Source organism: Ammodytes marinus (assembly GCF_949987685.1).
Source record: "Ammodytes marinus genome assembly, contig: scaffold_93, whole genome shotgun sequence".
NCBI lineage: Eukaryota > Metazoa > Chordata > Actinopteri > Uranoscopiformes > Ammodytidae > Ammodytes > Ammodytes marinus.
Genome location: NW_027648209.1, coordinates 15001 through 30000, shown reverse-complemented (window position 1 = coordinate 30000; position 15000 = coordinate 15001). Strand labels below are relative to the sequence as shown.

Here is a 15000-nt window from a genome sequence, read left to right as displayed (position 1 = left end):
AAGTTTAGTGGCATTAAATAATATTATGGAAACGGTTTCCTATTCTGCATATTCCATATTGTATAAGTCAAATCATCATCCCTCACTGTGAAGGTTATACCATTTACATGTGTTGAGCAATAATAATAATCATCAAAAATTACAATTTAAATTAAATCTACGTTCCTCTGTCATTAGCCTTTATATTAAACAGTATGTGTTTTCTACTCATTGGCCTTCAAATGTTTTTAAAAATGTGTTAAGTACGTTTTTTACATGTCTTAAAAATAGTTTGGATTATGAAGTTAAGGTTACTTATAAATTAAATGTTGCTTTAAAATCAGTTTTTGGGAATAATCTGTTGCACTATAACAAAACATGGAATATTTAGAGGTCGACGGTTTGCTGTTTGTTAGCAAATCCAACTTTGTAGTAGACTAATTTGTTTCCGGTCTCCTTGTTGATGTAATGGTAATTGTCTTAATATTAACATAATGCTTATTGTGTGTGTGCTCCTCCCAGGCTGACTGGAGATGGATGAGGACGAGAGATTCAGCTGTCGGAGTGACAGGTCCAAAGATCCTCCTCCAGTCTTCAATGTTGAAGCTGAAACGTCAGACACAACGTAAGACACACTTGCTCAACAGACAGATTTTAGAGGGGTTGGGTTAACATGTTATCCAGTCTTTGATCTACTAACTGAATCGAAATATCTTCATTTTGAACATTTATAAGTGATAAATAAGTTAAGATATACTTTATGTCCCCATGGGCAAATTTGCTTTGGACTCCAGTTCCACAATAAATAAAATGTCACCTCGATAAGAAGGTTAATCATTTCATCAAGTACGACGGCCTTGTTAGCAGTAGCAGCAAGTGTAAAGTGTTTAAATTCCATATACTTTAACTAAACGTTAAAGGTCCCTCGGAAACTTTCAGTTTAAGTTAATTCGTTTTTTTTAAGGCCAGCTGTTTTCGGTGGGTGAGCTTACCCGGACAAAGGCATTAAGAAAAATTAAATGAAAATAGCATTCTTTGCACTGATGGTCTCGATTGTTGTAACTGTTTCAGAAATATTTAAAAGCTCCTCTGAGCTCTTGGTAGAATAAAGTTCCAGATCTACAAGAGCTATCACACTTGTAGTAGATGATTGTTTTAACTTGAACTGTGTAAAAAGTTAGATTTACTTAAAGAGATCCTATTATACTACTTTTCTGGTCTTGATTTCTTGTTAAAAACTGCTATAGAGCAACCTGACACGAATCACAGCACAAAAAACTATGTAGATTTTCTGGACACTCTTCCTCTCACCCTAGCGAGCACAGCAGTCTGCTCCACACACTGCTTTGTGCTTCTCCCCCCCCCCCCCCCCCTCATGCAAACCCCACTCCGTTGTGATTGGTTACCTTCCTTCCGGAACATTTTCAGCAGCGCGCGGGGAGATTTCTGAGAGAGGAAGGTGGGGGCATGGCCGGAGCGCGCCGGAGCGCGCCTGAGCAGCATTACCATATATGGAAACATCCGCTTTCGTGACGACAAGAATATCCGGAAATTCTGAACCGATTTGAACACGTGATTTCTCGACCGGCTGCCCTAGTGTTTAGTGCTCTGCACAGCCACCCCAGACGGTCAGCAGGGAATACGTCTAAATGCATGTACGTCATTATTTGATACTCTAGTATGGTTAAACATGACTATAAATCATTATAACAACGTTTATAGGTCATAAAAGTCAAAAAGTATCATAGGTCCTCTTTAAAGCTGTAATCTGCTACATTTGAGTAACGTTACTTAACAGACAATAAACTAGATGTTAATGTTACAGAGTAAAACTTTAAGTTGTGATAATCAGACTTCAGTTAAAGTGAAATCATAGGCAACTGATTTTCCCCTTTACCACAGAGTTTTCCTCTGTCGCGAACTTTTCTGCTCCAGTGAACAATAACCTCACTATTCTGGGTTAGGGTGAGCTCTAGCAGGGGACCTTAAACTGCCCTTCCCCTTCCCCACATCAGCCAGCTCTGACTGGGGGATCCCAAGGCGTTCCTAGTGTGGAGATCTTATCTCCTCCTAGTCCCTCTTATTTTGTGGCCTGGGTCCAACATTATTGGAACCTGATTAGCCAAGCCTGATAAACCATGGCTGCTAATAGAAAGAAAAACAATAAAAGATATGGCCAGTTCTCCTCTCTGCTGGATGATGGTCATACGGCAGGTTGTTGAGGGAGGCGGTGTGTAGGAGAGAGTTGTCCTTTTAAAGAGAATGTATTTGCTTGCACAGAGAGAAGAGAAGGGATGTTTCTGTGGAGGAGCAGCCATCTTCCTGTCCTTTGTGTGAGGACGTCCTGAAGGATCCGGTCTCCACCAGCTGTGGACACTGGTTCTGCAGACGGTGCATCACCTCACACTGGGACCAGTCTGATCCACCAGGAGACTCCTCCTGTCCCCAGTGTGGACAAAGATCCAGAATCGGACCTGGACTGCAGACAGCCAGTCAGACCAGCACTGAACAAAGTAAGACTGTAGATCTTTCAGCTGAGGTCACCATGTGTGAAAACAGGATTCCTCTTGGTTTTCTTTGCCTTGCAGCAAGAATGTTAAAATGTTATTATTGCATTAAATTGATCTGTTTGTCAACGTGGTGTGTAAGAAAGCCGACCGATCTCTTCAGTTTATTCAAAGCGAGAGTTTTGAAGAAGGCAGAGTCAATCTTAGCAGACCACAACCACCCCTCTGTCAGAGGCAGTTCAGTCGCTACTGTCAGGCCGTAGGTCCAGCCTTCATACTGTAGATGCAGGACTAAAAAGATAAAAAAAAAGAAATGTATCACTGCTGCCATATGTGCACCTAATGGTTAATCCTTATTTTATTTTTGTTGTTGTCTTATTTTATTATTGTACAGTATGTGTTGGTTGCTGGCTGTAAAACAAATTGCCCCCTTGGGATAATAAAGACTACCTTACCTTACCTTACCTTACCTTACCTTACCTTACCTTACCTTACCTTACCTTACCTTGATAGTCATTACTAATCATTCTTTCTTTCCTCACAGTTGATGGCAGTCTGCAGGAGGTTCTAGATGAACATAAGATCAGTCTGAAGAGGAGATGTGAACGTGTGACTGAAGGAACTGATCAAACAGGAAGTGGAACTCTCCTCAACAGGATCTACACTGAGCTCTACATCACAGAGGGACAGAGTGAAGAGGTTAATACCCAACATGAGGTCAGGCAGCTTGAGACCGCTTCCAAGAAGAAAACCCTCCATGAAACTCCAATCAGGTGCCACAACATCTTTAAAGCCTTATCCGACCAACAGGGACCCATCAGAGTCGTCCTTACGAACGGCGTCGCTGGCGTTGGAAAAACCTTCTCAGTGCAGAAGTTCACTCTGGACTGGGCAGAGGGCTTCGAAAACCAAGATGTCAGTCTGCTGATTCTGCTTTCATTCAGGGAACTGAACTTGATCAGAAATGAGCAGTACAGTCTTCTCAAGCTGCTCCATGTTTTCCATCCAACATTACAGAAGGTCACAGCAGAGAAGCTTGCTCTCTGTAAAGTTTCGTTCATCTTTGACGGCCTGGATGAAAGCAGACTTTCACTGGATTTCCAGAACAAGGAGGTTGTGTCTGATGTCACACAGGAATCATCAGTCAACGTGCTGCTGACAAACCTCATCCAGGGGAATCTGCTTCCCTCGGCTCTCATCTGGATAACTTCCCGACCTGCAGCAGCCAATCAGATCCCTCCTGACTGTGTTGACAGGGTGACAGAAGTACGAGGCTTCACTGACCCACAGAAGGAGGAGTACTTCAAGAAGAGAGTCAGTGATGAAGAGCGGTCCAGCAGAATCATCGCACACATCAAAACAGCCAGGAGCCTTCTTATCATGTGTCTAATCCCAGTCTTCTGCTGGATCACTGCTACTGTTCTGGTGCACATGTTGACTACAGACCAGAGAGGAGAGCTGCCCAAGACCCTGACTGGTATGTATACACGCTTCGTGTTGGTACAGACAAAGAGAAAGAAGCAGAAGTATGGAGAGGGACATGAGATAAGTCCAGATGAGCTGACAGAGGCAGACAGGGAAGTTCTTCTGAAGCTGGGGAGGCTGGCGTTTGAACAACTGCAGAAGGGAAACGTCATGTTCTACCAAGAAGACCTGGAGCAGTGTGGTCTGGATGTCACAGAGGCCTCGGTGTACTCAGGAATTTGTACCGAGATCTTCAAAAGAGAGAGTGTGATCTTCCAGAAAACTGTCTACAGCTTTGTACATCTGAGCATTCAGGAGTTTCTGGCTGCACTGTACATGTACCACTGTTTCACCAGCAGAAACAAAGAGGTACTGGAGGACTTCCTGAGAAACACTGAGCAAAGAGGGAATGATGAATATTATTATGATGATCAGCAGAGCGATGATTATGACAGGTATGATGACCAAGAAGATGATCAAGACAGGTATGATGACCAAGAAGATGACCAAGACAGGTATGATGACCAAGACAGGTATGATGACCAAGACAGGTATGATGACCAAGAAGATGACCAAGACAGGTATGATGACCAAGATAGGTATGATGACCAAGAAGATGACCAAGACAGGTATGATGACCAAGAAGATGACCAAGACAGGTATGATGACCAAGATAGGTATGATGACCAAGAAGATGACCAAGACAGGTATGATGACCAAGAAGATGATCAAGATAGGTATGATGACCAAGAAGATGACCAAGACAGGTATGATGACCAAGAAGATGATCAAGACAGGTATGATGACCAAGAAGATGATCAAGACAGGTATGATGATCAAGACAGGTACGATGATCCCAACAATTATGATGACCGTTCTGATTATGATTATTATGATGATGACAGGGAAAGGGACTGGGACAATGAAAACAGTGATTCATCACAGGATTCTGATCAAGCACTGAGTGTTGATGATTCACATCACGCTGACGGGGCATCCACCATTAGGGACGATGAGGAGCAAGACAACAACGTTGACGGGGACAATGAAAAAAGTGCTTCATTCCAGACTCTAACACTGAAAGAGGATGATGAGGATGAAGACGGCAACAATGACAGAGACAATGACCATTACCCATCACTTGATGTCTTCCTAAAGCGAGCCATGGAGAAATCTCTCGAAAGTGAAAATGGTCACTTGGACCTGTTTGTTCGCTTCCTCCATGGCCTCTCTCTGGAGTCCAACCAGAGACTCTTAGGAGGCTTACTGGGTCAAACAGACAACGGTCCAGAAACCATCCAGCGGGTCGTCAAGAACCTGAAGGAGATGAACATGCGTCATATCTCTCCGGACAAAAACATCAACATCTTCCACTGTCTGACGGAGATGAACGACCTCTCAGTTCATCAGGAGATCCAAGAGTTCCTGAAGTCAGAGAACAGATCAGAGAAGAAACTCTCTGAGATCCACTGCTCTGCTCTGGCCTACATGCTGCAGATGTCAGAAGAGGTTCTGGATGAGTTGGACCTGAAGAAGTACAACACATCGAACCAGGGACGGCAGCGACTGATTCCAGCTGTGAGGAACTGCAGAAAGGCTCGGTTAGTGATTGTTATGTAGTGTGACTGGCTAATTGAATTTGTTTGTGTTAATATCTGCTTCGCTTTTCTTCTTTTTACACATCTGTTTTGGTAGACTTTCTGAATCTGAACTGTCAACAATACACTGCAACCCTGTGGCCTCGGCTTTAAAGTCCAACCCCTCCCACCTACGAGAGCTTGACCTGAGTCACAATTCTCTTTGGGATTCAGGGTTGGTTCTGCTTTCTTCTGGACTGGAGAGTCCACACTGTCGACTGGAGACTCTGAGGTCAGTTCATTTTATGTCTAACTTTAGATTATAAACCTTCACACTGAAAAGATTGATTTTGTTGTTTAATGTGAACAGTTAGTTTTCCCCAAGCCTATCTTATGATATTTATCATGTAATTACAGGCTCTATAACTGTGAAATAACAGCAAGTGGCTGTGCTTCTCTGGCCCCTGCTCTGATGTCCAACCCCTCCCATCTCAGAGAGCTAGATCTGAGTCACAACACGCTGTGGGATGCAGGAGTGAAGGCGCTGTGTGAATTTCTGGAGAGTCCAGACTGCAGACTAGAGATTCTGAGGTAGAAAAATCATACTCTGTCTGAAGGTTAGGAGTGATAACCCAAAACCCATCTTTCTCTACAGACTGAATTCTACTAATTCACAGTAACTATAGCTCCTTTCACACATGCACTATGACTGTGAATTATCTAGAGTTTACCAGGGTGAGCTGCAACTTGTGTTAACACAAATTTTACAGATTATTCGACCCGGACATCACGCAGACTTTACCCAGGCAGCCCCTTAGACCTAAGTCCAGGTCAGCCTCATGTGAGAATAGTGAGGGAAAAGTACAAATGTCCAAGACTGAAGGAGCAGAGTATTTTTACGACGACAACATTGATGTTGAAAATGTCTGAGACTTGAGGGATGAAGAGCTTTGCGAGCTTGTGGCGAATTCAGGCGGAAAAAGCCAAAAAGTCCAGGTGCCGCCCTTCTCCCAAATTATCCGGAGTATTTCTAGCACAAGTGAAGACGTCCCACACGGACACTCTCCTCATGTGTAGTGCACGTGTGAATGGGTAGATCTGCACATAGTCTGGGTCAGATATTTTCCAGAGTGTACGTGTGAAAGGGCCTTATAAGTCAAATATCTTCTACAAAAATCCACTTAGATTACCCAAAGGAAAAGTTTGTTACATTTTGCCCTGCCTGTTCCCAGTAAATATTGCCGTTGTACCTCTATTGGACGTGCTTGTACTACTCATTTGTTATAGACTTTAGGGAAAACAAGGAATTGATTAAAATGCAAAACGTATTGGGGAAAACTTTGCAAGTCCCCTTCCACCCTTCGTTTTTTTACAAGAAGCGTTGAAGCACACGGTCTATTGTGACTAATTTATGTGAACTATGCCACGTTGAAATGAACCTGAATGTTCCATTATTTTTTGAATTCTTTATTCAGATTGAGGCTCTGCAAGTTGGAGATCAGCTGTGATCATCTGGTCCCATCTCTGAGGTCCAACTCCTCCCATCTCAGAGAGCTGGATCTGAGCTACAACAATCTGCATGACTCAGGAGTGAAGATACTCTGTGATTTTGTTGAGAGTCCAGACTGTAGACTGGAGACTCTGAGGTTTAATGGTCTAATCTATTTTACAGATGCTTTATTTTGAAAGAACAGGGGGTGCTCACGATGGGCTAGTAGGCATTTCATCTTCTATTGATTTGTGTCCTGTGAATGCAGGCTTCAAAGGTGTGAGTTATCGGAGATCAGTTGTGCTTCTCTGGCCTCAGCTCTGAAGTCCAACCCCTCACATCTCAGAGAGCTGGATCTGATCTACAACAAGCTGCAGGATTCAGGAGTGATGCTGCTGTGTGGTTTTCTGGAGAGTCAAGACTGTAGATTGGAGACTCTGAGGTCAGTTTTCTGGTCATATCTCTTTAACAGATGATTCTCATACACTGAGTGACAGAGAATTCACCATCGCAGTCCTCTCCCTCTGGAACCCCCTAGCCTATGACAGTATTACATCTCACCTACTTTTATGTGCTAATCTTATTGTTTCACTTGTTTTTAATTTGCTTGTGTACTGGATTTATTGTAAAGTGTCTTTGAGTACCTTGAAAAGCACAATATAAATAATTGTATTATTTATTATTATACATGGATGACGGGATAATATAATATTTTACTGATATGTGTCCTGTGAGTGCAGACTTCAAATGTGTGAGCTATCGGAGCTCACCTGCTCTTCTCTGGCCTCAGCTCTGAAGTCCAACCCCTCACATCTCAGAGAGCTGAAGCTGAGTCACAACAAGCTGCAGGATTCAGGAGTGAAGCTGCTGTGTGGTTTTCTGGAGAGTTCAGACTGTAGACTAGAGATTCTGAGGTCAGTTTAATGGTCATATCTATTTTACAGATGCTTTATTTTCAAAGAGCAGGTGAATTGATATTTGTTTTGTGACTTCAGGATTCAAAAGTGTGAGTTATCAGAGATCAGCTGTGCTTCTCTGGCCTCAACTCTGAAGTCCAACCCCTCCCATCTCAGAGAGCTGAATCTGAGTAACAACAAGCTGCGGGATTCAGGAGTGAAGGCGCTGTGTGATTTTCTGGAGAGTCCAGACTGCAGACTGGAGACTCTGAGGTAGAAAAATCATATAGCCTGTTTGAAGTTTAGGAGTGATACCTCGAAACCCAATTCACTGTTACTAACGTCCCTTTAACACATAGATAGATGGATGGATACTTTATTCATCCCCTTGGGGAAATTCAGTCCACTGTGAGTCTGAATTTGTCGAGAGTTCTTTCGGCTGAGCTGTAAGTGTTAACAAAAATATAAAGATTTTTTGACCCGGAACTTAATCCTTGCAGCCCCCTAGTCGTTTGGGTCTGCTTCATGAGAGAATCGTTGGGAAGCGGGTTTTCAGCCTATGTATCTCGTGTGATTGTTGCATGACCAGAAAAGTACAAATCACCAAGGCTGAAGGAGGAGAGTCATTTTTAACAACAACTGTGTAAATGTTGGAAAGTTCAGTGAGTTTCTGGCATTTCGGGAAGACACGGAAATCGTTGCACAAGTCCAGGTGCGCCCCTCTTCCAAATTGGCCATTTGGCCCGGAATATTTCTAGCATATGTGAACACGTCCAACACGAACAATCTTCTTCTGTGTGCTGCATGTATGAATAGGTATATCTGCAAATAGTCTGGGTCAGATATTGTGATATGTCTGGGGGTGGCTTAAGTTTTAGTATAATCTCTTCCACAAAAATCCACTCAAAATTATCCAAAGGAAAACATTGTTACATTTAACCCTGCCTGTATTCAGTAAAAGTGGCTGTTGTAACTCTTTGGGACATTGTAGACATTCGGGAAAACAAGGACTCGCGCAAAATGGAACTCACAAAGGGGCAAATGTGGTTGATATTAAGCTGAGTGTACATTTAATTTTTGAATTCTTTATTCAGATTGAAGCACTGCAGTTTGTCAAAGATCAGCCATGATTACCTGGCCTCAGCTCAGAAGTCCAACCCCTCCCATCTCAGAGAGCTGGATCTGAGTCGCAACAAGCTGCGGGATTCAAGAGTGAGGCTGCTTTCTGCTGTTCTGGCTAGAGTCAAATGTTTGTGAAACGGTCAAATTTTTCCTTAGATGATCATAAATTAGACAAGAAGATCTGTGAAAAGAATGCTATTTTTATATATCTATTATTTATACCTTTGCTCGGGTCTGAATCCCCGCCAACTGGGACCAAACGATTTACGGCAGGCAGACTGGAAAAGCCTGTGTTTATGAACGCTACTAAATCACAGTTTACTTTACATCACCATGGTCATACCATTATTAATCTGACATAGTCACATACTGTATAAAAACATTACTTCATGGCCATGCATCCTGACATCTCTCTTTCACTCGCTTCCTTACAAATGTGCACGCTGCTGCCACGTATTAGCAAAGATCTTTAGGACAGCAGGCGCTGTTGTGGTAAAAGCACTACTAATTTGGTCCAAAGAAGGCGCTACAACAACTACTAGTTCTTCGTAGCTATTTTAAATGATAATAACTTAGTGCACCTACAGTAGGAAGGGAAGCAGTGAGGATTCTGTGTTCTTTAACTCATTTTGTGCCTTTTTTCTTTTATGGAGAAGATCGATTTCACACCTGACCGGCTGACTGATTCTGGAAAGATTTCATTCAGGTAAGAAATCATCAAGTGCAGAATTCTCCAGGAACCATCACCTTATCGTGGTGGAGAGGTTTCTGTCTCTCTGAACCTGAGGGCTGTGTTGTCTAGAGCCTAGTGCTCCTGGTAGGGTCTCCCATGGCAAATTGGTCTCAGGCTATAGCTAGACAAAGAATGGTTCACACAGACTATATTCTTCTCTGGAGTTGCCCAAGGTGAGAGGCGTTGGGCGGGTGTGGGGATACTCACAAGCCACCTGCTGGGCATTGGAGTTTACCCAAGTGGACGAGAGTATACCCTGTGCGTATGCAACGAAAATAAGTTTAAAGTATTGGGCCTAATTGGAGACCCTGAATGGATCCTGCATGGGGCTCCAGTAGGGGACTCCATAGTTCTGCTGGGAGACTTCAACGCGCACATGGGCAGCGATGGATTCACCTGGAGAGCCATGATTGGGAGGAACAGCCTCCCTGATCTGAACCCGAGTGGGTGTTTGTAATTGGACTTCTGGGCTAGTCATGGATTGTCTATAACGAACACCATGTGACACTGATAGATCGCTATGTGCTTAAGCACATAGCGATCTATCAGTGCTCGTTACATTGATTCTGTCTTCCTTCCTGCAGGTTCAGGTGTTCCGGTCCAGGTGTGTTCCGTTGTGCTTCGACCGGATTGGTGTTTTTGATGACGCAGGAGGCGGAGCTTGTCTACAGCATTGTCCAATGGGACGAGAGCCTCCTGGAATCAGCTGGCAAGATGGCCGCCGGGCCGCTGTTCAGTATCGAGTGTCCTGACGGCGCGGTCTGTCAGCTCCACCTTCCACACTGTGAATCTGACCAAGGTAAAGACGATATGCATGAGCTTTGTTTGTTTGTTTCATCCTGCCCAGTCTATTGACCAGTTTAAAATGTTTCTGAAGACTCACTTTTTTTGCATTGGCCTTTAACACAGGTTGAGCTTTTGACACCCCTACATGTTTTTACGTGTTCCAGCTTGGCAACCTGACGGTCTGTTGTCTGTCGTCCACATCACTGATGAGGGGATGAGATTCCTGACGCCGCTGCAGTTCACACAGACTCATGTGGTCGTCAGTGTGTCTCACTTCTCTGGCATCGGTCTGGTCTGGAACTTCATCTCCAGTTTATGGAACAAGAAGAAACGTGTTACCGGGCAGGTTCTGCTGTTCCTGGGACCTCCCATCCCAAACGCACAGAGACAGACACTGCTGGTGCATCTACTGCCCAGGAACATCCCTCTGGTCGAGGTAATGCTTCACATGATGTTTGGTTCTTATGATCACCTCCATGTTTCTGCAGTAGCACAGAACGGACAAATGTAATGTTTCTACAGCAGCAAAAAACGGACAAACTTAACTGCCTCACATGTTTTTATATATAGAGTGGACGTCCTGTTGAAATGCAGCTGTTGGAAGACCATCACCTCATCTTCACCTCATCACTTGATATTGTACAAAGACTTGAGGCAGTGGTGGATGATGCCATCTTTAGTAACTAGCCTCTTGTCCTTAGCTTCTGTACATGCTCCCAAAGGGAGGGGCAAGGGAGCATTGACATCTACAATCTCACTACTAACACTTAAAGCTTAAAGTCCCTAATGACCTGCAGATTTCCCAAATAAGGGAAACAGCTTCCTACACATACTCTAAAACTGATATATATCTGCGGTAAAGTGATTCAATGTGTTGCTGTAAATGTTAAAACGTTGTGTTGTGTTTTCAGGTGAGCGCTAAGCAACGGCCTTATAACTACATCAGGACCTTGTCCAAATGTAAACTGTTCAAAGATCACAGTTACAGTCTCCACTGTCCTCAGGCCTTGAAGATTCAGCCACAGGTGAGTATTTAAACTGAAAGTCTTTTGCCTCGTTGCCACTGAGCTGTACAGTGCTGTGGAACCCAGGCTTGAAAGACAGTTGAGATTCTGACACTGTAACTCTTCTCAGAACGCAGATTTTGACCTGGAGTTCGGACCAAACTACCATCCCTCGTTCGATGTCCGCCTTCCAACAGACACAGCAGAAGTGACTTTGGCGCTGCGAGACCAAAGCGGGGAAGAAGTCTGGAAGAATGACGTGGATCTGATTGGTAAAGTCTTCATCCGCCTGATATACAAAGCCATAGAATAGAGCAGTGGTTCTCAATTATTCTGTCATGCCCCCCACCATTTGCGAAGCACTGGAATAGAGCAACACTTAATGATCGACCCTTGGTAAATATCAGGGCCGGTCCAGAGGGTGAATGTTTTCATTCACAGTTCAGAGTTCTGACATTAAGGTTGATAAAATAAAATCACACGGATTCACCCAGCCCTGACTCTTTCTCACAAGCAAAGCTAAGAGTTTCTTAAGTATAACCGAATCTGAAGTCTTGCCAATAGTCGACTGATTGTCGTATCAGGTTTTTTTCTGCTCATTGATCCATATTCTTATTTGTGAGACTATCATGGGGATTTATAAACACACAATGAAGGCCTCCACACATGATCCCAATGTTTCCCGATGGAGAAGGTTAGGCTGCATTCACCCCAAATCAGACGGTGCAGTATAAACACAGCATTGTTGTGCGGTGGTGGAAGTTTTACTTTGTCGCCGGTAGAAGCGCCTCTTCTACGCCGTGATTGTCTACTGCACTGTCCGCGCAAGCCCCTGGTGTGTAGGATGGCCTAGAGTAAAGGGGGCTGACCAGTAACCATGAGGTCTCTGGTTTCTCCTCCCAGTAACCATGTGGTCTCTAGTTCCTCCTCTCAGTAACCATGAGGTCTCTGGTTCCTCCTCCCAGTAACCATGAGGTCTCTGGTTTCTCCTCCCAGTAACCATGTGGTCTCTAGTTCCTCCTCTCAGTAGCCATGAGGTCTCTGGTTTCTCCTCCCAGTAACCATGAGGTCTCTGGTTCCTCCTCCCAGTAACCATGAGGTCTCTGGTTCCTCCTCCCAGTAACCATGAGGTCTCTGGTTGGATCCCCGGCACCGGACAGGAGGGTGTTAGTAGTAAAACTAGTTGTGGCAGCTATTACATCTATGGTGCCCACCATCTCTACCATTGTGTCCTTGAGCAAGACACTTAACCCCAAACGGCTCCAGGGGCGCTGTACTATGGCTGACCCTGTGTGAGGACCCCCTCTGGAGTGTGTATGTCTGTCTGTCTGTCTGTACTTTGGCTGACCCTGTGTGAGGACCCCCTCTGGAGTGTGTCTGTCTGTCTGTCTGTCTGTACTTTGGCTGACCCTGTGTGAGGACCCCCTCTGGAGTGTGGGAACTTGAGAGGGGAGATGAGGAAACCCTTGGTGCAGCGAACCGCTTGGCATTGACTCTGAACCTTCCTGATCTTGCTGCTCTGTGTCTAAACGGTTGTTTTCTCTGTTTGTCCCGTAGGTCAGGGTCTCAGTAACGACAGCAACGTTCCTGAATCACCGCTGAAAAGGCTTTCATCAGTCCGGACACGGTTTATTGATTCTGTGTCCGACGCTAATCTTAAGCAGCTGCTGGACGGACTGCGCCAACGGGAGGTCATAACGCAGGAGGAAATGGAGTCGGTGGGGAGTGTGATAGGGAGGAGCAGGGCGGACAAAGCTCGAGATCTGATCGACATGGTGATAAAGAAAGGGCCTAAAGCCAGTTCGGACCTGATTGAGATTCTCTGTCAGCTGGATCCAAACCTTTCCACAGAACTGCAACTATCTCAAGTATAAAGAGACTTAATCCTATAGCGCATCAGCCATCGCCAAACGAGTTGACACAAAGTTGATTAAGCCTATTATCAGCTCCACAAAAACTCTCTCTGTATTTCTCAGTATGGCAGCGTTTACAAACTGGTGTCCACCCCTCCTCCCCCCCTGACACTGGTGCAGGAGCTCAGAAAATACCCAAGAAGAGCCCAAGAAATGTTTCAGTTCTTGATTCAACTGCTAAGAAAAAACCTGGACGTACAGCAGAAGGTTTGACATATAGCACTGTAGCTTTTTAGAGCTTGTAATGAGACGAGAGGAATCGACTCCTTTTTTTATAGAAACGGTTTCAGCACTGAGTTTCTGTTGTCCGATAATTCCTGGTCATTGACCCCAAAAAATTATGAGGACCAAAAATTCTTATTGTCTCCAGTCAGAATGACATGGTGAAGTAATTATCTGTAAACCACTGATTCTCAAACAATGTAACCAAGCTCCCTCTACTGGAATGTTGAGGAATTTATTTTTATTTTTATATCTAAATAATTAAACGCGCTACGAGGAACTTTTCCTCTGGTGATCATAAATTACATGTAACAGCAAACGAGACCATCAGTGCAAAGAATGCTAGTTTTTTTATATAGTTTTTCTTAATGCCTTTGTCATGGGTATACGCTCACCCAGGAACAACAGCTGGCGTGGTAAAAACACTACCGCTTTAGTCCAAAGGGGGCAAATGGGAAATGAGCCGAGTATATTTTCCTTTGAGAACCACTGCACTAAACAATTTGAAATGTGTATAATTATGTTTTATTAATTTAAAAAAATATAGCCTATTGTGCAGAGTGTAGCCTATGCAATGATGAAAACACTGATTAGATTAGATTCCAGTATTTTTAATGCACTGTCCACGTTTATAAGAACAAGGTTTAATTCCGTATATGCACCGATTATCGCACTTACATTTGTTTCTATACATTTTAAGATTTAATTCAAACTTTTCAAATTATTTATTTTTTATGATGATTTATTGTGGAAACAGACTATTTTTATATTTACTGTATATGTTCAAAATGAATTAAAGTCTATTGAAAGTAAATTTATATTTGTCTTGTTATCTGTTGATCTGAAAATATTATCTCAAATTTTGTTTGTCATGGTGTTGTGACAGCTGTTTTCTATATTTTTTGGGCATTTTTATGCTTTATTGATAGTGTAGAGACAGAGTTGAAATGGGGCAGAGAGGGGAGTGACATGCAGAGAAACGACCGCGGGCTGGAATCGAACCCGGGTCCGCTGCTGGCCGAGGCCCATGGGGGGGGGGGGACGCCCTACCAACTGAGCTAAGGGCGACCCCGTGACAGCTGTTTTATAATGAACTCTTCCGATTTGGAATTGTATTGTTATAAGTTCGATTTGTGGTTTATATTATTTTTTATTATTCTTTTTAGGAAGCATTAATACACTGATAAGACAATATACAGAATATTTTACCAAATAATTTAATTTTAGCCGAAGTAGATTGAAATTGCCCGACCCAAACTTTTTTTTTTTTTTTTTTAAGATATTTTTTGAGCATTTTTATGCTTTATT

The 15000-nt window shown here is 43.6% G+C and overlaps 1 protein-coding gene across 3 annotated transcripts in view; it reads left to right on the top strand.

Moving 5' to 3' along the window:
- Window positions 1–14485, top strand: part of LOC307270924 (NACHT, LRR and PYD domains-containing protein 12-like) — a 15135-nt gene extending 650 nt beyond the window's left edge. Inside the window, exons 2-17 of one of the 3 annotated variants that reach the window (XM_080054810.1) lie at window positions 502–604; window positions 2260–2492; window positions 3031–5551; window positions 5646–5819; window positions 5945–6118; window positions 7003–7173; window positions 7285–7458; window positions 7757–7930; window positions 8012–8185; window positions 9007–9124; window positions 9688–9740; window positions 10352–10566; window positions 10718–10989; window positions 11465–11578; window positions 11688–11829; window positions 13115–14485. In XM_080054810.1, the coding sequence (XP_079910936.1) occupies window positions 513–604; window positions 2260–2492; window positions 3031–5551; window positions 5646–5819; window positions 5945–6118; window positions 7003–7173; window positions 7285–7458; window positions 7757–7930; window positions 8012–8185; window positions 9007–9124; window positions 9688–9740; window positions 10352–10566; window positions 10718–10989; window positions 11465–11578; window positions 11688–11829; window positions 13115–13431 (5118 nt within the window). In that variant the 5' untranslated portion in view covers window positions 502–512 and the 3' untranslated portion in view covers window positions 13432–14485. The remainder of the gene's footprint in view (window positions 1–501; window positions 605–2259; window positions 2493–3030; window positions 5552–5645; window positions 5820–5944; window positions 6119–7002; window positions 7174–7284; window positions 7459–7756; window positions 7931–8011; window positions 8186–9006; window positions 9125–9687; window positions 9741–10351; window positions 10567–10717; window positions 10990–11464; window positions 11579–11687; window positions 11830–13114) is intronic. The other 2 variants (XM_080054811.1, XM_080054812.1) reach the window with 2 other exon arrangements.
- The last annotated feature ends 515 nt before the right edge of the window (window positions 14486–15000 follow it).